Raw genomic sequence first — 25,376 nt, 5'->3', positions numbered from 1 at the left:
CACAGCCAGGGCAACAAAGGAGTGGCTTCCTAGGAAGCATTTCAAGGTCCTGGAGTGGCCTAGCCAGTGTCCAGATCTCAACCCCATAAAAAATCTGTGGAGGGAGTTGAAAGTCCGTGTTGCCCAACGACAGCCCTAAAACATCACTGCTCTAGAAGAGATCTGCATGGAGGAATGGGCCAAAATACCGGCAACAGTGTGAGAAAAGCTTGTGAAGAGTTACAGAAAACGTTTGGCCTCCGTTATTGCCAACAAAGGCTACATAACAAAGTATTGAGATGAACTTTTGGTATTGATCAAATACTTATTTTCTGCCATGATTTGCAAATAAATTCTTTAAAAATCAAACAATGTGATTTTCTGTTTTTTTCCACATTCTGTCTCTCATGATTGAGGTTTACCCATGTTGATAATTACAGGCCCCTCTAATATTTTCAAGTGGGAGAACTTGCACAATTAGTGGTTGACTAAATACTTATTTGCCCCACTGTATGTGCATGGGCATAACTGATGTCACAAAATGGCTGCACTTGTCAGTGGTAAGATTTTTTTTGCGTTTTAACATTTGTCCGTTATCAGAGGTCAGTAATTCTACATTTGGATACTGAGCGACCGACATTCACATAATGGTCACTTATACTAATTTTGTACATCTTTTTAACTACAGACTGTGAGTTTTTTCGCAACCTCTGGCTAACATGCAATTTCATTTCAGTCATCAGGCGATTACCTAGGGATGGCCATCCGGCATGGCGTGTTGATTTGTTTCTACAAGCTTGGTGGCCACGTCCACGAGGTGGCGACGAGTCCTATAACAACGTTCACTAGCCCCCATGCCTCCAGTATGGACCGTGTTGTTTTCCGCAGGTTTGCCAGTGTTTTGTCTTCACAGCTGCTAGGCATAAAACTAAATGTGTTTCATTACAATTACTGCAGTTACCACGGTTACTGCGGTTTACCCCTGAACCGGAAACTCATAACTCGCCGGCGGCAATTTTCGAAATCACTACACTTTCTAGACTGTCATTATTTTATACACTGTTTTTATCATCAACTAAATTGAACGCATCACGCAGGAGCGAGAGTGAAGGGAGCGCACGCTCGGCTTTTACAAGCAGTCACCGAGTTGTGATTGAAATAAATCTTTAGAAATCAACGAAAAACTGAAATCGTCACTTGGGATGTTACAATTGATGCTCAGTTGCGCTTTGACCACTTGGAAAATAACAAATAAAAGCATATGGTGTCGTGCCGCGTATATTTCCTGGAAGCAGCAACCAGGAGTGCTTATGCATAACAGTGGCGATCCTGGAAGTAGCGACAGTTTTGACAGGCAGAAATATCATGGAAAAAAACTGATCGCGCGCCTCTTTGACTGGGGATACCACGCAGGTCACTTTTCAGGGTTTCATTTTCCTCGATGCATTTTTATATACTCATGAGTTGGGAGGGGCCAGCCCCGCAGTTGACTGATCGGAGACAACGCGGGTGACGAGCTCTGCAAAAACGCTCATATCCGCGTCATCCGCAGTAGGAGAAACACAAATGGACACTGAATTGAAGCATGTTATTGCGACGTAGTTTGAAGGTTGAAGAAAAATGTGCGGAAAAGAAAAGAGGAGCAGGAATACTAAAAAAAGCAGGGCGTGATCGTCGGCCTCCATTTTTCATGATGCCATCATGGCACTCTAAAAATGGAGACATAATGACGTCACTTCCTTAATATCTGAATGTTGTACAGAGACGGCAGTCCATATTAGGTGGCGGGTAATGTTACCCGCCTACATTATCCGTCTATACCAGAGTTCACTAAATCCGGACCTCGGTGCCACTTTTCCTGTCGTGTTTTCCACGTCTTTCTCCCCCTAACACACCTGAATCAAATGATTATGTCATCAGCAACCTCTCCAGAAGCCTGGTAATGATCCTGATTATTTTGATTCAGGTGTGTTGGAGGAGGGAGACATGGAAAACATGACAGGAAAAGTGGCACCGAGGTCCGGATTTAGTGAACCCTGGTCTATACTAATCCGGGTAATAGGCATACTAGTGTAGCTGAAATGCCGTATAGTCCAACTAATTACACATTTAAGGCCATTATCCGCCCTAGTGTAGATGAAGTCTGAGTCAAGGAATAGATTTTCAATAAAACAAATACGGTAACCACGCCACACTACCAAACAAAACTGTCATGGAATATGTACAGTAGGTTAAATTCTATTGTTGTCTCTAAGGGCGCTTTTACACTCGCACAGTTTGGTCCGTTTTAAACAGACAAGAGTTCGTTTTATCAGATAGTCCGCTCTGTTTTGTAAATGTGAAAGCGCATCCGAACTCTAGTTTGGACCAAACGACGCTCAAACATCATGGGTCTTGGTCCGCTTTAAGCGCACCCTGCTTCGCTTGTGAATGCAACCGGAGCAGGGTGCGCTTTTGCTACTTTATGTGCAGGGTTACCGTTGTGATGCTCCAAGCTGTGACGGTACACACAGGGCATCCCTGGAAGCGGAAGTACAGCGCGCAAACTATTCAAAATCAACAATGGCAAGATGACAGAAGAACCATGGCCAAATGTTGTTGTGCTGCACTAAGAAGTTGCATTTGATACACAGAATCGGGTTCTAATGCGGCGGATGTGTTTTGCATGCTGTTGCTGAATGTGCCGTGTTAGAGTGACAGAAGCCAAGACGGAAGCAGCTTCTCGGAGCGGCTGTTTCGTGAGTCTCGCTATGCTGGTAGTGGTGACAATTTGACAGTCCAAAAAGTCACGAAATTGAGAATGATTGCATGCCTGTGTGAGTTGGGGTAGCACACGGTTCCCTTTCGTGGTTTTTTTTTTTTTTATACTCCGGTTCACTCAAGTCGGGAGGGAGAGACTCCACTGCTAGCTGAGCGGCGACTTGCTATGCTATGTTAAATTAGTTATTTTTTCCCAAATGTACATGCATACAAACATCTGTTGCACAAAACAGTCTATTGCCAAAAAAAATGACACATACAGATTTGCACGGTTATATTATCATTGCAAGATAAGAGTTTAACATGTAAAATTTTTTCAGTTGTTCAGTTGACGCAGTGTGAATGCTGAACAGTGCTTTTTAGCAAGTTATTTGCAAGTGTTGTTGCGAGGTAGCTCTCAACACTGGCCCTCTTGGTCTAATGTGAAAGCGCCCTAAAGCAGTGGTGTCAGAACCTGTCCTCAAGGGCCGCTGTGGGTCCTGGTTTTTGTTCCTACCGATCAAGCACAGACCATTTAACCAATAAAGTTTCTGCTAAAACAAGCACAACCTGACTAGAATCAACTGATATCACTTGTAAGACATCAGACATCATTTTGTTTGAAAGAAATCCAGCACCCATTGCGGCCTGATGTGGAATAGTTTGGGCACCCCTACTCCAAAGAGTCCAAATACTGTTCAGTGTTCACAAAGTTCATTTTATTCATGCTTTTTGTTTTACTGGCCTCACTATGCCCACAAATCTCTGTCTAGAAAGGAATTACCAGCTTGGTATGTCAGGGTAATAGTGAGTTTTACCCTAAATCTTTGCTGTAAGCTATTTATTCCTGCAGAATTTACCAGGATGCCGAGGTCAACATTACAGCAAACTTCACATCAGAGTGGCCGATGCCATATGCGCCCAGACGTCACCTTCCGCATACCATGGCCAGAATACTTGACCTGAAACCACAACAAACAGTTTTCTACGTGGGCGGCTATCCTCAACATTTCAATGTAAATTAATAGAAAACATTCATCCTCAAAAAAAAAAAAAAACATAACTCATGACCAGAGGTGTGTAGAAATGCGTTACATGTACTCCGTTATTTTTACTTGAGTAACTTTTTGAGAAAAATGTACCTCTAAGAGTAGTTTTACTAAGCCATACTTTTTATTTTTACTTGAGTAGATTTGTGAAGAAAAAATGAAAAGTGCTTTTTTGCGGACTGTGAAGTTCACGGTGAGCAGTTCAGCGAACGTCTTTCCGGTGAACATTTCAAAATAAAAGTACGACATGTTCGTCATATAAATAAAGATTTCTGGAGTTAATCCCACATACTTCAGAATTAATACTATAATATGTAAATACTATAATACTACAGAATTCAGATTCTACACTAAGAATAGCTTTAAAATGACACCCTATATGAAAAATATGACTGGCAATGAATAATTATTATAGCACTGTAATATTAATGCTAGATATTTTTTAAAGAACTGTTTTGTATCATGTTGGAAAGGCGAAGTCAGTGTTCGCCCCATTCCATTCTTTTGCACTAGTAATTGCTATCAGAATTTGACCTCATTGTTTATGTGTGATTAATTATTGTTATTTACATGTTTATTTGTTATTTTGTGAATTAATAAGCGTCAACAAAAATAATAAAGTATAAAAAAAAAAAAAAAATATATATATATATATATATATATATATACATATACATATATGAGATTAGTCGACTAATCGGGAGAAAATTAGTCGTTTGGGACAGCCCTAGTTGTACAGCGTACCGGAACATATTCTCTCCACACCCTCTCTCACCTTTTTAACTCCTGAGCAATTTTCATGCCAGATAATCACATGACTCCATTACACCAATCAGACGTAGGCTTGCCGTTCTATGATCACGCCAGCCTGTTCAGTCACGTGGCGTCTTAAAGCAATATAAAAAATGAAGTATTTGACGTAGAGCGCTGCCCTCAACATGACTCGAAAGCGCGGATTTAAAATTCTCACTTTCGCTTAAATTTGAGATTGATACATTTTATTTGATAAGTGGACAGAGTACGTGAAACCAATTAGAATGGATTTCAATTGACGCTCAAAAGAGAAAGAACTTGAGTTTTAGTTTATTCACACATCATTCAAGGTACACACAATACATGGTCATATACTAATTTTGTTGGGTAAGAAAACCATACCTGATGTACTCCCAAATGTTTTAAGTTGTTTTGTGTTTTTATTTATTTAATTTCTCTTTCTGTTTCCTTTAAAAGAAAAATGTAATTAATCGAGAAATAGACTATCATCATTCACTATTGTAAGTACAATTTACTGTATATTATTTGTGAGAATCAAAAATAAATAAATAAATACATTAATTAATTAATTAATTAGTTAATAAAAATAAATAAATAAACCTCTCTTCCAGTTTTTATTTGTCACCGATTGACCACAGAAAACTGGAGAGATATGATCTAAATTTTGTAATACTAACTATGAAGGAACTAGTTTGTCCACTAGAGGGCACTGATGCTATTTGGACGAATAATGCTTAATTTCTGTCTTTTTTTTCTTCCTCTCGCTGGAATTCAATTATTATTATTATCATTATTTTTTATTATTTCTCTGGCTTTATGTGGTTGTGTAATGGGTTATTGTACAGCATCATGATAACAACACTTTAAATGGATAAGTTTGTGGTGACAGAAAAAAAATACCATTGTTAAAAAAAAAAAAATCAAACAAAAATAAGCAGTTACTCACAATATTACTCATTACTTGAGTATTCTTTTCACTGGTTACTTGTTTACTTGTACTTGTGTACGTTTTTTTTGGGATGACTACTTTTACTTGAGTAATAATATTTTAAAGCAACGCTACTCTTACTTGAGTATAATTTTTGGGTACTCTACCCACCTCTGCTCATGACCCTGAACAGGATAAGTGGTCAAGAAACTTGATAGACAGATACAATATTTTTCAGACTACAAGTCTCACCTGTGTGTAATTCGCAGCTACAATACTGTATGAAACACAAGTGCGACTTCTAGTCTTGAAAATATGGTCATTGCAAATATATTGACCTTCAAAGTTTAATACAACAGAATTGTACCAAAGGCATGTATTTTACCTGTTTAAGGCGCTGCAACATTTGAGGAAGCCCATGTATCAATTTGAGATATATTGATGTAATTTGTATGTTTTTGTGGTTTTGTAATGTTCTTCACAGCCACCCAAAGAGCTGCGCTACCCTGGTTACCGAGGCTATGTGAAACTGTCCTACATCAATGATGAGCCATTTTGCCTTTACAACTACAAGAGCGCCGTCAACATGAAGACCAGTGTACACTCCCTAATGTAAGTGCCGAGGACAGAGTTTGGCAAAATACTGAAAAACAGTGACAGGAAAAGCACAACGATCATCATGCAGGTTACCTCCATCCAAGGTCTTCGACTACTACCAGGGAAGTGGCTACCGTGAAGCCTTGGTGAAGAACCCGCACAAAAGGACACACATCTATAAATTTCACACAAACAGCAGAGCTACTGACGCCTTGTTGTTTTGCATGGGCACGAAAGTAAGACTGAAAAGATCAAAATTTTTAATGATATTATATGTATTTTTCAGGTACAGAACTTCTAGATCCTCATGTGTTGTATGAAAATCAGCAATGGTCATGCTGTAGTACAGTGGGGGCAAATAAGTATTTAGTCAACCACCAATTGTGCAAGTTCTCCTACTTGAAAACATTTGAGAAGCCTGTAATTGTCAACATTGGTAAATCTCAACCATGAGAGACAGACTGTGGAAAAAAAACCAGAAAATCACATTGTTTGATTTTTAAATAATTTATTTCCAAATTAGAGTGGAAAATGAGTGTTTGGTCACCTACAAACAAGCAAGATTTCTGGCTGTCAAAGAGGTCTAACTTCTTCTAACGAGGTCTGACGAGGCTCCACTCGTTACCTGTATTAATGGCACCTGTTTTAACTCATTATCGGTATAAAAGACACCTGTCTACAACCTCAGTCAGTCACACTCCAAACTCCGCTATGGCCAAGACCAAAGAGCTGTCGAAGGACACCAGAGACAAAATTGTAGACCTGCACCAGGATGGGAAGACTGAATCTGCAATAGGTAAAACGCTTGGTGTAAAGAAATCAACTGTGGGAGCAATTATTAGAAAATGGAAGACATACAAGACCAATGATAATTTCCCTCGATCTGGGGCTCCACCCCGTGGCGTCAAAATGATAACAAGAACGGTGAGCAAAAATCCTAGAACTACACGGGGAGACCTAGTGAATGACCTCCATAGAGCTGGGACCACAGTAACAAAGGCTGCTATTAGTAACACAATGCGCCGCCAGGGACTCAAATCCTGCACTGCCAGACGTGTCCCCCTGCTGAAGCCAGTACACGTCCAGGCCCGTCTGCGGTTCGCTAGTGAGCATTTGGATGATCCAGAAGAGGACTGGGAGGATGTGTTATAGTCAGGTGAAACCAAAATAGAACTTTTTGGTAGAAACACAGGTTCTAGTGTTTGGAGGAGAAAGAATACTTAATTGCATCCGAAGAACACCTTACCCACTGTGAAGCATGGGGGTGGAAACATCATGCTTTGGGGCTGTTTTTCTGCAAAAGGACCAAGACGACTGATCTGTGTAAAGGAAAGAATGAATGGGGCCATGTATCGAGAGATTTTGAGTGGAAATCTCCTTCCATCAGAAAGGGCATTGAAGATGAGATGTGGCTGGGTCTTTCAGCATGACAATGATCCAAACACACAGCCAGGGCAACAAAGGAGTGGCTTCGTAAGAAACATTTCAAGGTCCTGGAGTGGCCTGCCCAGTTTCCAGATCTCAACCCCATCGAAAATCTGTGGAGGGAGTTGAAATTCGTGTTGCCCAATGACAGCCCCATAAACATCACTGCTCTAGAGGAGATCTGCATGGAGGAATGGGCCAAAATACCAGCAACAGTGTGTGAAAAGCTTGTGAAGAGTTACAGAAAACGTTTGACCTCCGTTATTGCCAACAAAGGGTACATAACACAGTATTGAGATGAACTTTTGGTATTGACCAAATACTTATTTTCCGCCATGATTTGCAAATAAATTCTTTAAAAATTAAACAATGTGATTTTATGGGTTTTTCTTGCACATTCTGTCTCTCATGGTTGAGGTTTACCCATGTTGAAAATTACAAGCCTCTCTAATTTATTCAAGTGGCAGAACTTGCACAATTAGTGGTTGACTAAATACTTACTGTATTTGCCCCACTGTATCTGTGACTTTGAATGTGTGTGCTGTAGTTTTAGTAGGCATGGTTTCTCTTTTTATTATAGAGGGAGCCAGGAAAACAATTCTGTAATTAATTATAAATAATCTTCTAATGGATTGTGATTAAACCTTTAAAAGAAAAAGTTTTAGCCTAAAGCTTGTCACGGTTGCTTGAGTAAAATCAATGCAAATAAATTAAACAATGATATAAAGGCTGCTTTTGAGGGTGATGGAACTAGTTTCACAATTTTTTTAATTTAACATTTTGTAAAATAGTACAGAGTGTGAACACTTACACCACCTCTTATTTATTGCTTTAGTTATTATTATTATTATTATTATTTTTTTTTTTTTACTTCAATACTACTTCCTTTTTAATTCTCGGCAGGAAGCGTTCTGGTGCTTGCTGGTGAAACAAGGCCACCTGGTACTTCAAGGTCAACACATGGGAATAAAGCAGAGGATTCAGAGTGCTGACAAAGTGTCTCTATTTGTAAGTTAATAATAAATAAAAAAAACAAAAAAACAAAAAAAAAAACGACAATTCGAGTGTCTGAATGTTACCGGCTGTGTTTTCCCAGGACAAACACTTTTCCATTGCGGTGGAAGACACGATCACGGTCCACTACGAAGACAAGCACATCTCCATCGAACACTCTCCCATTCCATACAAGAGATTTTATATTGGGGGTGTGCCTCAACACATCAGCACCAGGTACAAAACAACACACTTTCATTTTGGAACATGGGTTCCAAACCACAGGCCTGGGGACTGGTAGATATCCAAATTTAGGGGCCGAGTTAAAAAATTCCACTTACTCAATTGTTTAAAAAAAAACAAACACACACCTAGTATAAATGATCTTCATATGAAAGAAGGATGCAAAAGGCTGCATTATGTAGACCTCCGATAATGGGGAAAATAGTATTTAAACAGAAAAATGGCACTGATTTCGAGCGCAGCTATTGTGTGAAGAACGTCACGTCAGTCATGCACGTACAGTACATAAACGCTGATATAGTGATACACAGGTAAAAAGTAGCGAAGAAAATAGGGACCCACCCGTAATAGGTTTTGTACCTTTTCCTTTCTCCATTATTACACATCGAAAAAAATCAATTGCATGTTTTTTCACTTTATTAAACAAGAATTTCATGCTGGGATGCACATGTCCACACGTGTGTTTTGCATTTCTTCAAGCTCATGCACAGACTTCATAATTATATTCACGGGTCACATCAACATACACTGCACAACGCCTTCAAGTAGGGGGCTATCGCACACTCCGCTTCAGTTATTCGCAGTCGGTAGCAGCGACGCATGCAGCGATCCAACGCTGGATTTAGGCTGAAAAAGTATGAAAGCTTTACCGCATACAAACAGGAAGGATTGTCTCAGGAGTGATTTGTTCGAGGATTCAAGGCAATTATATTTTTCGTACCATGCATGCATTTCGAAAGATTGTGAAAAAAATCAATGGGAGAAGTGAAACGCGATGGCATTGGCGTCATTCTTTGACATAATCACGTAAAAAGCTCTTTGTTGTAAGGCTGCCGCCACATTGACTAACAGACTAACATCGTACTTTGGCATATTTACGTAAAATAAATGCAAAATGCATGTTTTATTTTCTTGCTTTTAACCAAGAATCGATACTGTTTTACGTCCGTATCTATAAAGAATTCAGGGATTTAAGCATTTTTCCACAAAAATTTTCACCGGAAAAGCTCTGTTTTCGTAAGGCGGCTGCTACATTTGCTTACTGACTAGCATCATAGTTCGCAATATTTACGTAAAGTAAATGCTAACTGTATGTTTTTTTTTTTTTTTGCTTTTAACCAAAAATCGAGACTGTTTTACCTCCATACCTGTAAAGAATTCAGGGATTTAAGCATTTATTCACATGAATTTTCAACGGAAAAAGCTCTGTCTGTGATTTCACTCGGTCAGCTTTGACGGCCACGCCAACAATGCAGGCCCTCTATTAATCGGCCCCGCACCCCATGTCCCGTCAATATAATTATGGAGTCTAAGTCTATGGCTCATGAGAAAAAAGTATCTTTATAAAAAAATATTTAAATAAGATATACACATTATACTGATTTTGAGACAAGTTAAGATGAAAGTGGAACAATTTTATGTATGTTATTTTATTATTTATGAAATTACTTTGACAAAGAAATTGAATTAAAATAATAATTAAGTGGTAAAAAATACTGTGCAAATCTAAATCCTAGAGCAGGGGAATAGTACCGATACATTTCAATATGGAGTGAAATAAGCATATTGTATTTTAACATGGAAAAAATATAATTTTAATTACACTTAATATTTTGTCAAGAAAGTTTTAATATTACTTGTAAAATAATGGTATGCGAATTGAAACAATGAATATTAAGAAATTATTCATCATTTTATGATTTGAAAAATGTTAGGCTAAGCCAAAATGTATTCATAAAGAAACTTAGATTTGAATATTGGCCATCTTTTGTTGAATTTTAAAAATGATATAAGAATTCTGTCTGGACTTTGAGAGAATTCTTATTCTGCCTTTTTAACTTCAGATACAACATCAGCGCTCCGCCGCTGAGAGGCTGCGTGGATCATGTGAGTGCTGATGCCCAGATTGTGGAATACAAAAAGACAATGGGAGTCAGTGATGGTTGTCCCTTTGCAATGCTGGTAAACAAGCTACTATTGTTGTCACACGAGTGCCATTAATGGCACCCAATGAGTTGAATTGCTTTATCGCAGAATGCTAAAATGTTCAGAAAAAAACTGATGTTTTAGTTTTTTCGATAAGCAACAGTTTGAGCGTTAATGGACCACTTAGGCTAGGTTCATACCACAAGTCTTAATGCACAAATCCGATTTTTCATGTTTTCCTGAATCGAGTCAGGCATTAACTTGACGGTCTGAATGGGACCTGTCGCATAAAAGTGGGGGTAGAGGATAAGCCTGAGAATGCTTGGTGCTCCAAATGAGCAAAATTTCAAGCTTGCTTACACGGCCAACAGTCAGGGCAAACTGTCCGTATATGTGTACGTAATGCACGCACAGTGTGTCCATGCTATCAATCCATATAAACTTTGAATATCAAACTAAACGGAGATTATTTAGGTCTGTTATTTGTGTCCTCTTTTTGAAAATCAAAACATAATTACCCTAGAATAACCTTGAGTAACAAAATAAAAGCTGCACAACACAGACTGTCTGTTTATGTTTGCTTGAAAATGAATAAAACCTACTCAACGGTGGCAGTCTGCTCTTGGACATGAGTCATTGTGATAATAACAATATATAGGTAAAATACATATTTAGGAAAAACTATTTAAAGAGTATTTTGTGTGCTCCAGCTTTTATTTTGTTACTTCCGGTCTCCAGTCATGTGAATTTGCATATTAAGCTAAATATTTAGTTCAAACCGTTTCCAGATTTAGCATTTAGGATATAAATTTAAGATTTAAATTAAATATTTAATTCTGGATTTAAACAATCAGGTCCAAAACTTCTTATTTAAAAATAAATATTTAAATTGCTAAATAATGTAAATTTGCAAAAAAAAAAAAAAAAAAAAAAAAAAAAAGGGACTCTAAAAATTTCACACCACGTTTTAAACACTGTGTGGCGCTAAATGTGAGCAAATGTTGTCGTAATTTTGAGCATGTGCTGCTTTACAAACGGCACCCCATACAATTATGCATTATGAATTATGCATTAAGACCTGGGATATGAACCAAGCCTTAGATTTTAGGGAGGGGTGGTAATGTGCACAAGAATTGATTTAAATGATTTTACATCGAAACGTTGTGCCTGAATATTTTAAAACAGTGCACTGTAGTAGATTAGGTCTCTAAAATATTTCATTTAATCCATCTTTCGCGACTACTCAAGGGAGCCAACGCAGCACTAGTTGTACTCGTACCACACATTGAGAACCACTGCTATGGACCCATACATAAAGAATTGTAAAAGACAAATAATAATTTAAAAATACGATATTTACTATTGTTTTGATTTTCACAGGGAGTTCGCACAGTCACCCTGCGTTCCATTCTATTTGCGGACTGGCTTTCTGCACCGCACCTTCAGCACTTTGGTCTAGGATTCAGGAGCACGCATAAACATGGCATCATTCTCAGGAGCAGGTCTCAGGTAAAACCTCTTCTATAAAAACAATGAAGACCCAGTTTAAACCTCCAGCTGATTCCATAAGTGTTTTCCTGTCCTTGAGTTCTGTAGAGACCATCCCGAAGTCACATTTCCCTATCCCATGGTTACCTGCAACTTACCATTGGTCAACACAACATTACGTCATCGCAAAGATACGATGACGGGAAATGGCACTACTTGTGTGTGGCGCAGACGCCGAGGTACTGATGTGCATTCTATTAACAATATGGAGGTGGCTGACGTTGCTCCTATGTTATTAGTCTGGAAGTCCAAGTTGACAATATAAACGTCACCTTCCGTGAACCAATTCAGGCGGAGCTGAGGCATCCAGAAGTATTTAATGGCTGCATTACTAACATTTACTCCAGGTTTGAAATCTAATACATTTAATATCAACTGTTGTGTAATTCTGTGGCAATTATAATTTTTACAAAACCACAACCTAACACAGATCATTGCAAAGCTTTACACCCATGGATTTGAATTCTCTGCTGCCAACGGGAGGTGTTATTCTATCTGGATGCCACCTTGGCTCACCCACGCAAGCTGAACATTTGCCTAAAGACGTGAGCAGACCGCTCCAGATGCTCAAACTTGTAAGTATGCTCGCTCAGATGTTGGTTTCAATTCGACCCCGGATTAAGCGGCAGATGATGGATGGACTTCAATAGTCTCACATTACATAAGAATGGCGCTCATGCAGGGCTGTCAACAGACTTGCAGGGGACCAGGGTCACCCCAACTCTGCCCTGCCACCAGCTTGTCACGACAACAAATGCAGTACTTTTAACGCTTTGAAAGCAATGACAGTGTGAATTTTCGAATTATTTGATTTGAGATGGACAGTTAAATTTAACAGACCGTAATGTGATGTGACACAATATAAACAATTTCCATCTATTGTCCCATGTAGGCTACAATACAACTGAGAGTGCTCTGCCTGCCTGCTAAGCAACAAAACAGTTTAAATAAACATCCTGTGCCTGCCCCCCTCCACATCCCTGGGGTTATCAAGCCCTCAAACAGTGATGCGCCTATATTTTTTGACAGTAAAGTCATTTATAACATCAGTGAAATCCATAGGCGGAGTTTGACTTTTGGGGCGGGGGGGCACAACATATTGATGACCCCAAAACGCAGTGTCAGCAATAAAATTCATTTACAAGAATATTTATAATAATAAGTTGACAATGAGCGTTTTTTTGTTTCCCATCATTCTTGAGGGGAATTCTAAATCAGGCTGCTTAGGCATAACTTTTTGCCAAGATCGTCATCCATTGAATTTGGTACATTGGCCCGCCGGTGTCGTGCCAATGTAGTTACCCCACTTAAAAATTGTATCCCCTCAGCGGAGCCATATGGAGGTAGATTTGTGTCTTTATTATTCAATCAAAAAAAGTTGCTTCAATTAAAAAAAAAAAGTTGCTTCAATTAAAATATATATTTTCAACCAAAAAAAAAGTCGCTTCATCAAAAAAATGTGTTTGAATGCAAAAAAAAAAAAAAAAAGTGAAATTAAAAAAACTGCATGTGAAAGCTATTTTTCTTTGATTAATTTTTAATGTTTTTTTTTTTTTTTTTTTTTGGGATTTAAGTCGTTTTTTTTTTTTTTTTTTGATTGAAGCAACTTTTTGATTGAGGTAATGTTGATTTGTGTTTGGGTCACATTTTGGCTAATACATGTTCTCTGTTATTCAATCAAAAAATAAGTTACTTCAAAAAAATCTAGATTTTCAAAAAGAAAAATCACTTCAATCAAAAATGCGAAAAAATATTTGAGATTGAAAAATTTGTATTTGAACACTTAATTTTTCATTGAAAAAGTTTTCTTTGATTGAAGCAATCTTTTTTTGTGTGGGCCAGATTGCATTTGTGTCTAAATCATTCAATCCTCCAAAAAGTTGTTTCAATAAAAAAATATATTTTCAATCAAAGAAAAAAATCATTTAAAAATATATATATGTGTGTGTATATATATATATATATATATATATATATACATATAAATTATATGCAAAGCAAATGACTGTCTAACGTGCTTGAAAAATAATTTCCACCCATTATAAAAATGTTTTTTTTTGTTCATTTCATTCATTTTTGTTGCAGTTTTCATTGCTTTACAACTTTACTATATATATATGTATGTGTATATATATATATATATATATATATATATACATGTATATGTGTGTATATATATATGTATATGTGTATATATGTGTGTGTGTATATATATATATATATATACATATACATATGAAAATCAATTACATGCAATTACACTTTTCGGCCACCAGGGGGGCCTGCCCCCCCCCCCCCCCCCCCCCCCCCCCTTAAAATCCGTTTATGGTGAAATCCAGTTTTTGAGCAAGCTCACGCTCAATGGAGTGCATGGCTAGGTTGTTAAGCCTGCCCTGTGATATGGTGGAGCGTATGTAGTTTTTTATGACGGCTCGCTCTCCTCCAGCTACAGTCAGCCTCACGCACCTGCTCCCCTCAGACTAACATATATCCCTGATCTCCCATCACCTTCTCTCTCCTCGGCTCAACGCGAGCAGCTTATCTTGTCATACCGCAGCTCAATAGGCTACAAGCGGCCGGTGGCTGACTCGAATTGGGCTTTGGTCACGGTGATCGCGAATGGAAACGTTCAGTGTTATTGGCTGGTATTCACTTACCGTCATCTCCGTCCACAGCCAACTCTAGCTCTAATTCCCTGGCTTCTTGTCCCCCTTTTAAAAACTTCATCATTTATCGTTAACCTCTATGATCTTCATCTCTTTCTTTTTTTCTAAACTTTTCTGCACACCTGATTTATGACGACTCGCCATGTTTAGAGTTTATAAGAATGATAGATTTTAATTTCCCAAGAGCACATATGTAGTGTAGCCTTGAGTGCGCCAGAGCGGGGTCAAACCATTCTCTGCTAAGACAGAGGGGTGGGGGGTTGGGGGGGTTGTGTTGTGCAAAAAAAATGAAAGAATTTTTTTTTTGAAATATTTAATATGTTAAAGTTTTTAAGTATATATTGAATAGAACATAATATTTAATCAGAGAATGATTTAAATAAAAAGAAATATGTGAATATAAAGTAAATACTTTAAGGGTCATTCAGGGGCCCCTATGGTCCTGAGGCCTGCGACAACATACCCAGTTGCCCCCCCCGTCGACGGGCTTGCACTCATGTACAGTGGTATGAAAAAGTATTTGAACCTCATGGAATTTCTCACATTTCTGCATAAAATCCCCATCAAATTTGATCTGATCTTTGACAAAATCACACAGATGTAAAAACAGTGTCTGCTTTAAGGAAAACCACCCGCTGCCAACCAGAAGTATGATCTCCCGGCTCCCTAACATATTATCACCTCAGAGACATGATAATCACACCCAAAGAGTGCACATGCCCTCATCTAGAAAACTGGAAACTACAGGTAACAAAAAGTCTGCAATTAATTAATCAACCATAAAATAAAAAACAAAACAAAATCAGGCTTCAAAGATTGATGCGCATACATCACTATTTACATAATTACTAAATTTCATTCTGATTTGCCCACGAATAATGTGGGAGTAAACATTTTAGTTAGTATCTTCACCAACAAGAAAAACAAAGCGACTGAGATCTTTACCTCCTTCCTACGGGCAGTCTAGAAAAACTAATTTTAAATTTACGATAAAATACTGGCAGCTGTGGTTGCCAGAATTTAAATGTATGGGAAAACGGTAAAATACACGTACAATGGTTTGTAATTTTACAGTAACTTTTATAGAATTTTTAAAAACTGAAAATCATGGAATAAAAATTCAATGTTTTAGTTTTATTTTTACACTGTGAACAACATGCCATCAGTTTTGGTGCCTCAACTGGAATTTGAACCCACAACAAGCATAGGGGTGCAATGACATCATCAAGCTAGCTACGAATTCATGCTTTTTACATTCAGTTTCTGCAAAACAACAGTCTAAATCAGGGGTCGGGAACCTTTTTGGCTGAGAGAGCCATGAATACCACATTTTTTAAAATGCAATTCCATTAGAGCCATACAATATGTTTAAAACTAAAAAATACAAGTAATGTGTGCATTTTATGTAATTTCAACACTTTTAAAGTACAAGGGTTTGGGTTAGTCTGAATTCTTTTTCATAACATGTTTATGCTGTTGCTAATCAACGATGACTATTTCTTACCATTAATGCGACTTCTAGTGCTGCATGATTTTGCTGATGTCTTTGTAATCTGGTTGATACTTGGTGGGGTTAACCTTCATGCAGGCATTGAGAAACTTGGAGGATGTGTCTCTTTTCATGTTCACAAAGCGCCACGAATCCTGTTTCTCCCCACCACGCATGGAGCACCATCAGTGCACACCGAAACAAGTTTATCCATCGGTAGATTTTTTTCTTTAACAAACTCAGAGAAGGACTTGAATCCTCCCCTTTTATTGTCGCTTTCATAGTCAAAACCTTGCAATCACGCTGAATTGGGATAAATTGCTTACGTGTGTTGACTCATCCAAAGCGAGAGAAAAAACTGTGCCGCATTTATTTCCTTCACTTGCGTTGACTCAATTTGATTTGACGTCATGATGGTAAGATGATGAACAGTCGAAGTTCTTGCCGACAGAGGCATGTCTTTTATCCGTTTAATTATCTTGTCTTTATCCGAAATGTCGTCAAAATTCTCCACAAAGGCAAATTCCTCTGTTCATTCCTGCTGAAAAGTATTTTTTCCTTTCTGCCATCTTCTCAAAAAGGTTTCTAAAATTAGCTGACAAATGACAAAAGTTTACTTCACGCACATGCGCACATCAGCCACTATTTGCAACAGCAAAATACGGCGCCTCCACTTGAACAGTATCTCTGCCTCATCTGCCTTGCCAATGCGATTGATAGATAGATAAATAAATATATGGATAGACACAACGACATGTATGTTTGCCACTTTTCCACTAAAATCACTGCGAACCGGCATTCAAGTCGTTGTAGTATATGGACTACATCTCCCATGATCACCCTGGGCTCACGCAGCCAATGGCTTGGGACTTGGGGGGGGGATCTAACGTAGTACATCTAGGTTGCTATTTGATGATATCTAGTGTGAATTGCGCGATTGTTGTCGGAGCATTAAAAAAGTGAACATATGCCGCAAAAGTCACGTCTGCTCATTACTGCACAACACCAGCATATTACCGGTGACCGTTGCCGTTTCGGGCAATGCGCAAAAGAGTATAACAAAACATTTACAAAAAAAAAAAAAATTAAAGATTTGTCTGCGAGCCAGATGCGGCCGTCAAAAGAGCCAGATCTGGCTTACGAGCCATAGGTTCCCGACCCCTGGTCTAAATGGTCATTGTTCTTTTTACAGTACTTTATTTTCATTTTAAAGTAAAGATTTTATGGCTCTTGCGCAAGGGCGTAGGTTTGCATAGGGATGGTAGGGATATAACACTACCAACTTTTCAGGATGCTCAAATTGTCCCCAGCAACTTTTAAGCAAACTTACATGCATTATATAATGGGTTCAGTTATAAAGGTAATTTAGATTGTCATTCTATATGTTGCAAGAAAAGAATTGACCCTACCATTATTAAGTGATTTTTTTTCATTATGTTAAACTTACATTTACCTCTTTTCACTTGCGGAATGCACCGGTCTATTTTTTCCCCCTCTCAAACACACTTTTGATAGGTTGATAAATTCACCCGCCCCCGACACACATAAACGCCCGCACAGCCCCTATGTTGACAACATGCCGCCTCCTCCGCCCCCTTCGAAGAGGAGGGAAATTAGAAGTTTTTTTTCGGCCAGCAGCAGCCACTGTAAGTAATTTCAGAAGACGCCAATGTTGTGAAGGTGGGAAACACAGCACTATTTTTGCTACTGAAAGTCCGAACTACATCAGAGTTAGCATAACATTAAACTGTGTGAACTTGCTAACCTGCAAAACTTGAGAAGTGAGTAGGAAGCTGCCTTATGAGAAGTGTCCTTCTGTTTGTGTTTTCTACTGTTAACGTTAATTAAACTGTGAGAAATGTAGCCAATTCTGTTGGAAATTATAGAACCAGAAAAACGAGCAAGAAGCTGCTTAGAGTAAGATGGGTGTTGCATAAACTCAAATGTTGCTCACACAACACAACATACACACAACATAATCATAATTAACTATGTACATTAGAAAATTGGGATGTCGCGAGCTACCTACACTAGCGTTGCGATCGACTGGTTGTTAGTGATCGACGTAATGAGTACCCCTGATTTAGCCTATCAATTAATTAGGTTCATATTCGTGAGAAATGTAGCCGTGACCCCCGTTCACCCAATCTGTTTGGTCTTATTTATGTCCCATCCAGAGCAAAAAGTGTACATGAAGGTTATGCTGTTACATCCTCCCTACCAATGTTGAGACCAAACCTGCGCCCTTGCTTTTGCGTTGTATTAATCATATCAACCGTAGCTGCCAATAATTTAGTGGAAAAATGATGCGTCTTTGACTGTTTTTTTTGTTTGTTTACAGTGTAGACTTCTAAGACCTGCTATAATTCATGGCTATTTTGGCCCATCCCTCACACTCATCTCTCAAAGTTAATTACAGTTTTCGCCTAGTTGCACACTCATCATCACTTGTATGTCTCGTGTCAGACTGCGGACCAAACACATGGTGAGTGCGGACATCGACGAGCCCCCCGCCGCGGCTACGAGCTCTCACAGGAAGACAGTTGGCTGGCGTACAAGCTGCCCCAGCAGGACCTTAATTACAGGTGATGTCACATTTGAAGGTAATCCTCTCCGGGCCCTACCGAGGACAGGAACCGCACGCTATTGTGATCATTAAGCCACGGGGCTGCTGACAGGGTGGCTCACCTTGACCCTCACAGTGTTAATTTTACTTGCACACATTGTATGCTCCAGGTGAATTTTGAGCTGAGACAAGAATATCCTCATAGTGATTTCCTATCTCAAATATGAACTACAGATATTTTCTAAATTAAAGTATTTTACCTTGATCTTCATTTGACTTTTGTACTTTTTGTAGCATTTCTACCCAGATCCATCAGCATGGGTGGGTGGGCAATAGGGGGCTGTGTCCCCCCCCCCCCCCCCAAAAAAAGGCTTGTGACTCCCCCATACTCACCCACTAAAAGCATAGAGCAGTGAAAAGCATCTCATTTTTAGGGAGAACAAAAATAATCGGCTGTCAGTCAAGCATATAAATACAATTGAACCCTTTATTGTCAAATGTATCACATGTGATAAACCTAAAATTTCATGATTTTGAGAGTAATTCAGAATTTTGAATTTCTTTTTGAAAAAAAATAATGATGGATGCAAGTCAACGCATGCATCTGCAGGTTCTATTAGAAAAAAAAACAGGATTTAGCTAGGGTTATAGATGCAGTGGGGCAAATAAGTATTTAGTCAACCACTTCGTGTGCAAGTTCTCCCACTTGAAAATATTAGAGAGGCCTGTAATTGTCAACATGGGTAAACCTCAACCATGAGTGACAGAATGTGGAAAAAAAAACCAGAAAAGCATATCGTTTGATTTTTAAAGAATTTATTTGCAAATCAGGGTTGAAAAAAAGTATTTGGTCAATACTAAAAGTTCATCTCAATACTTTGTTATGTACCCTTTGTTGGCAATAACGGAGGCCAAACGTTTTCTGTAACTCTTCATAAGCTTCACACACTGTTGCTGGTATTTTGGCCCATTCCTCCATCCAGATGTCCTCTAAAGCAGAGATGTTTTGTAGCTGTCGTTGAGCAACACGGACTTTCAACTCCCTCCACAGACTTTCTATGGGGCTGAGATCTGGAGACTGGCTAGGCCACTCTAGGCCCTTGAAATGCTTCTTACAAAGCCACTCCTTTGTTGCCCTGGCTGTGTGTTTGGGATCATTGTCATGCTGAAAGACACGGCCACGTCTCATCTTCAATGCCCTTGCTGATGGAAGGAGATTTTCACTCAAAATCTCTCGATACATGGCCCCATTCATTCTTTCCTTTACACAGATCAGTCGTCCTGGTCCCTTTGCAGAAAAACAGCCCCAAAGCATGTTTCCACCCCCATGCTTCACAGTGGGTATGGTGCAATTCAGTATTCTTTCTCCTCCAAACACGAGAACCTGTGTTTCTGCCAAAAACTTCTATTTAGGTTTCATCTGACCATAAAACATTCTCCCAGTCTCATCTGGATCATCCAAATGCTCTCTAGCAAACCACAGACGGGCCTGGACGTGTACTTTCTTCAGCAGGGGGACACGTCTGGCAGTGCAGGATTTGAGTCCCTGACGGCGCATTGTGTTACTGATAGTAGCCTTTGTTACTGTGGTCCCAGCTCTCTGTAGGTCATTCACTAGGTCCCCTCGTGTGGTTCTGGGATTTTAGCTCACCGTTCTTGTTATCATTTTGACGCCACGGGTTGAGGAGGGAGTTGAAAGTCTGTGCAGCCCAATGACAGCCCCAAAACATCACTGCTCTAGAGGAGATCTGCATGGAGGAATGGGCCAAAATACCAGCAACAGTGTGTGAAAAGCTTGTGAAGAGTTACAGAAAATGTTTGGCCTCTGTTATTGCCAACAAAGGGTACGTAACAAAGTATTGAGATGAACTTTTGGTATTGACCAAATACTTATTTACCACCATGATTTGCATATAAATTCTTTAAAAATCAAACAATGTGATTTTGTTCTTTTTCCACATTCTGTCTCTCATGGTTGAGGTTTACCCATGTTGACAATTACAGGCCTCTCTAATATTTTCAAATGGGAGAACTTAGACAATTAGTGTTGACTAAATACTTATTTGCCCCACTGTATTAGAGTGCCTATTTCGCATATTCATTTTGACATTTCTTTTAACAAATTTGACAAAAAGGTTTCATTAGGATCTTACTTTTCAAATTTTGGCATTCTCTGATAATTGCTTCATGTTGGAGGTCTTTAAGAGTTAATACACATTTCAACCTGACATTTTAAATTGTCTAACTCGTAATATACACTACCGTTCAAAAGTTTGGGGTCTAAGCGACCCCAAACTTTTTGAACGGTAATGTACTTTGAAGATATGTTGTTCAGTTATCTTTATGTGGTGTAGTGGTTGCAATGAGGTAAGAGGATGACTTGTTTTGTTCCCGGGTTCGAGTCCCGCTAATGATGTTTTACTATTATATTTTTAAAACAATGTTACTATGTGTATAATACTTTCCTGCCTTTTGTTTATCATGAACTTTATTTATCATTGTTGTAAAGCACTTTGAGGACCTTTTGGGTTTTTGTAAAGGGCTAGAGAAATAAATTTGATTTGAAATAGTTTTTGCAGCTTATCAGAAACGCCAAAACTGCCTCAAACGTGATGATTATTGCCCCTTTCACATACAGTGCCTTGCAAAAGTATTCGGCCCCCTTGAACCTTGCAACCTTTCGCCACATTTCAGGCTTCAAACATAAAGATATAAAATTTTAATTTTTTGTCAAGAATCAACAACAAGTGGGACACAATCGTGAAGTGGAACAAAATTTATTGGATAATTTAAACTTTTTTAACAAATAAAAAACTGAAAAGTGGGGCGTTCAATATTATTCGGCCCTTAAAGACGAGCCGCACATTCGGCATATTTACGTAAAATAAATGCTCCCTGCACGTTTTTTTTTGCTTTTAACTAGTGTTGCACCGATAACATTTTTTGGGCCCGATACCAATACAGATACCTGGCTGTGCAGTATCGGCCGATACCGATACCATTCCGATACCACTCTGTTTGAAAAAAAAAAAAAAAAAATATATATATATATATATATATATATATATATATATACAGTGCCTTGCAAAAGTATTCGGCCCCCTTGAACCTTGCAACCTTTCGCCACATTTCAGGCTTCAAACATAAAAGATATAAAATTTTATTTTTTTGTCAAGAATCAACAACAAGTAGGACACAATCGTGAAGTGGAACAAAATTTATTGGATAATTTAAACTTTTTTAACAAATAAAAAACTGAAAAGTGGGGCGTGCAATATTATTAGGCCCCCTTGCGTTAATACTTTGTAGCGCCACCTTTTGCTCCAATTACAGCTGCAAATCGCTTGGGGTATGTTTCTATCAGTTTTGCACATCGAGAGACTGACATTCTTGCCCATTCTTCCTTGCAAAACAGCTCGAGCTCAGTGAGGTTGGATGGAGAGTGTTTGTGAACAGCAGTCTTCAGCTCTTTCCACAGATTCTCGATTGGATTCAGGTCTGGACTTTGACTTGGCCATTCTAACACCTGGATACATTTATTTTTGAACCATTCCATTGTAGATTTGGCTTTATGTTTTGGATCATTGTCCTGTTGGAAGATAAATCTCCGTCTCAGTCTCAGGTCTTGTGCGGATACCAACAGGTTTTCTTCCAGAATGTTCCTGTATTTGGCTGCATCCATCTTCCCGTCAATTTTAACCATCTTCCCTGTCCCTGCTGAAGAAAAGCAGGCCCAAACCATGATGCTGCCACCACCATGTTTGACAGTGGGGATGGTGTGTTCAGGGTGATGAGCTGTGTTGCTTTTACGCCAAACATATCGTTTTGCATTGTGGCCAAAAAGTTCAATTTTGGTTTCATCTGACCAGAGCACCTTCTTCCACATGTTTGGTGTGTCTCCCAGGTGGCTTGTGGCAAACTTTAAACGAGACTTTTTATGGATATCTTTGAGAAATGGCTTTCTTCTTGCCACTCTTCCATAAAGGCCAGATTTGTGCAGTGTACGACTGGTTGTTGTCCTATGGACAGACTCTCCCACCTCAGCTGTAGATCTCTGCAGTTCATCCAGAGTGATCATGGGCCTCTTGGCTGCATCTCTGATCAGTTTTCTCCTTGTTTGAGAAGAAAGTTTGGAAGGACGGTAGATCTTGGACGGTAGATTAGGTCTTGGTAGATTTGCAGTGGTCTGATGCTCCTTCCATTTCAATATGATGGCTTGCACAGTGCTCCTTGAGATGTTTAAAGCTTAGGAAATCTTTTTGTATCCAAATCCGGCTTTAAACTTCTCCACAACAGTATCTCGGACCTGCCTGGTGTGTTCCTTGGTTTTCATAATGCTCTCTGCACTTTAAACAGAACCCTGAGACTATCACAGAGCAGGTGCATTTATACGGAGACTTGATTACACACAGGTGGATTCTATTTATCATCATCGGTCATTTAGGACAACATTGGATCATTCAGAGATCCTCACTGAACTTCTGGAGTGAGTTTGCTGCACTGAAAGTAAAGGGGCCGAATAATATTGCACGCCCCACTTTTCAGTTTTTTATTTGTTAAAAAAGTTTAAATTATCCAATAAATGTTGTTCCACTTCACGATTGTGTCCCACTTGTTGTTGATTCTTGACAAAAAAATTAAATTTCATTTCTTTATGTTTGAAGCCTGAAATGTGGCGAAAGGTTGCAAGATTCAAGGGGGCCGAATACTTTTGCAAGGCACTGTATGTCAAAACACCATTAAAATTACGGGATTTGAACAGGTAGCTCTTGTATGTGAAAGCAATTTCCTGGGTCGACTGACACGGAGATTACGCGGACATTTCACAGGTCACGTCTTAAAAGTCCCGGGACGAGGCATATATGAAAGCAAGCCTTAAATTCACAGCATCATGGCTGATGACGTAAATATCATGGCGGGCCGATCGTCACGTCCTCTTTCTTTGCAGTAAGACAAAACGCGGTAAACAAACATCACAATTATCAACATAGCAAGCTGGAAATGGCAAAATTATACTGAAAACATAAGGAAATTAAATTGCGACTGGATCGTGGAGCCAAGGAACAAAGTCCATCGTCCATCTTTGGTTTATTTTGTTTGCCGATGTTAGGGTCCACAACTACGGAAACAAGGTTGTACCTCAAAGCAGTAAACAACATAGGGATGTGTTCAAGGATTTATTAAATACAAACAAAAATACACGCGATCGTGGAAAAGGGGGAACAACACAATGTGTTTGGGACAGTAGGTCGATAGGGATCAATAATACTAACCTAAGCGGTAAGCAGGGAGCCGATAAGACAACAAAACAAATACGCTCAAATACCAGCACAACGTAAGGGATTTCAAAACAAGGGCGGTAGAGGTGTCGAATGGCGCCCAGCAAGTTAATATCTCGGCACCCTTCTCTTGGATCGCCTGGGCTTAAATACAGTCTTTATGAGCTTAAATTGGCTGCAGTTACAACGTCGGGAATGCTCCCACAACCGGCTCTGTAACATAACACGATTTGACCAACATTGTGACAGCCGATTCCGACCAGAAATGACCTAATGCCCTGGTTATACTGTAAAATTGCGCCAGCAGCCCTAACCGCACAAAGAGTGCAAGTGGGCAGAGTCTGTGAAAGTGTCCAACCCGCGTCATTCTTGGGACATTTCTACATGCGTGAAAGCAATGACGCGAGTAAATCCTGCGTCACTTTACAAGGGAATTTACCGGGATATGTTTGTGAAAGGGGCTTAACATGATGATTATGTACTGCGTGAATAAAGAATACTGTAGATCATTCAAAAAATAGCTACAGTGTAATAATTGTTCTTCTTTCCCAATGCATTTCACATTTGGTGACAGGATTGCTTCTACAATTTCACTTTGTTTTTCTATCTGATCCTATTGTTTCTTCCTCTTTTTCTCCTTGTTTTAGACCTCACTTCTCCCTTGACGTAAAGACCAAGTCCTCTAATGGTGTCATCCTTTTTGTGGAAGGCTCAGGAGTGGTGCCCCTGCTAGTTCTGTACATGGCAAACGGCAGGATTAAGATGTCACTCGGATCGACCAGAGCCATCAACCATAGACTGAAAACTAATGACGGACACTGGCATAGAGTAAATGGAATGAAAATTCAAAAAACGCTAACAGTTTGTATATGCATTTCTGAAACCCTTAACAGAACATGCATGTAAAGTTGAAAAAAAAACCAGCTGAACTTGATATTAGCGCTACGCTGAGATCTGTACTAGATAAATTCCTTTTAATTTCATAATTTTGTAGCCTGACGAAATGATCAAATTTACATTTCACTCAGCAAAATAATATATTTCAGAGCTCAAAGTTAACATTTTAATTTTTTTTAACTGTCGCAAATCCGTTGCCTGGTGTTCTAACAAGGTCATTCTGGATAGCTAAAGTTAAGCTAGCCTCGCCGCGACAACAGTTATCAAAGGTGTGTGCT

At 39.0% G+C, this 25,376-nt stretch overlaps 1 protein-coding gene across 1 annotated transcript in view; it reads left to right on the top strand.

Annotated features, from left to right (window-relative positions):
- The window catches only part of lama3 (laminin, alpha 3), a 65,336-nt gene that overhangs the window by 25,686 nt on the left and 14,274 nt on the right, over positions 1-25,376 (top strand). Inside the window, exons 17-29 of the mRNA XM_057841953.1 lie at positions 716-867; positions 3,572-3,734; positions 5,954-6,081; positions 6,155-6,302; positions 8,395-8,499; positions 8,588-8,721; positions 10,572-10,689; positions 12,034-12,162; positions 12,250-12,380; positions 12,441-12,548; positions 12,632-12,776; positions 18,823-18,941; positions 24,849-25,029. Coding sequence (XP_057697936.1) covers positions 716-867; positions 3,572-3,734; positions 5,954-6,081; positions 6,155-6,302; positions 8,395-8,499; positions 8,588-8,721; positions 10,572-10,689; positions 12,034-12,162; positions 12,250-12,380; positions 12,441-12,548; positions 12,632-12,776; positions 18,823-18,941; positions 24,849-25,029 — 1,761 coding nt within the window. The remainder of the gene's footprint in view (positions 1-715; positions 868-3,571; positions 3,735-5,953; positions 6,082-6,154; positions 6,303-8,394; positions 8,500-8,587; positions 8,722-10,571; positions 10,690-12,033; positions 12,163-12,249; positions 12,381-12,440; positions 12,549-12,631; positions 12,777-18,822; positions 18,942-24,848; positions 25,030-25,376) is intronic.

The sequence above is a fragment of the Corythoichthys intestinalis genome, chromosome 7 (genome assembly GCF_030265065.1).
Source record: "Corythoichthys intestinalis isolate RoL2023-P3 chromosome 7, ASM3026506v1, whole genome shotgun sequence".
NCBI lineage: Eukaryota > Metazoa > Chordata > Actinopteri > Syngnathiformes > Syngnathidae > Corythoichthys > Corythoichthys intestinalis.
The sequence above is the reverse complement of the archived record's forward strand: the minus strand, read 5'-3'. Positions and strand labels throughout refer to the sequence as shown.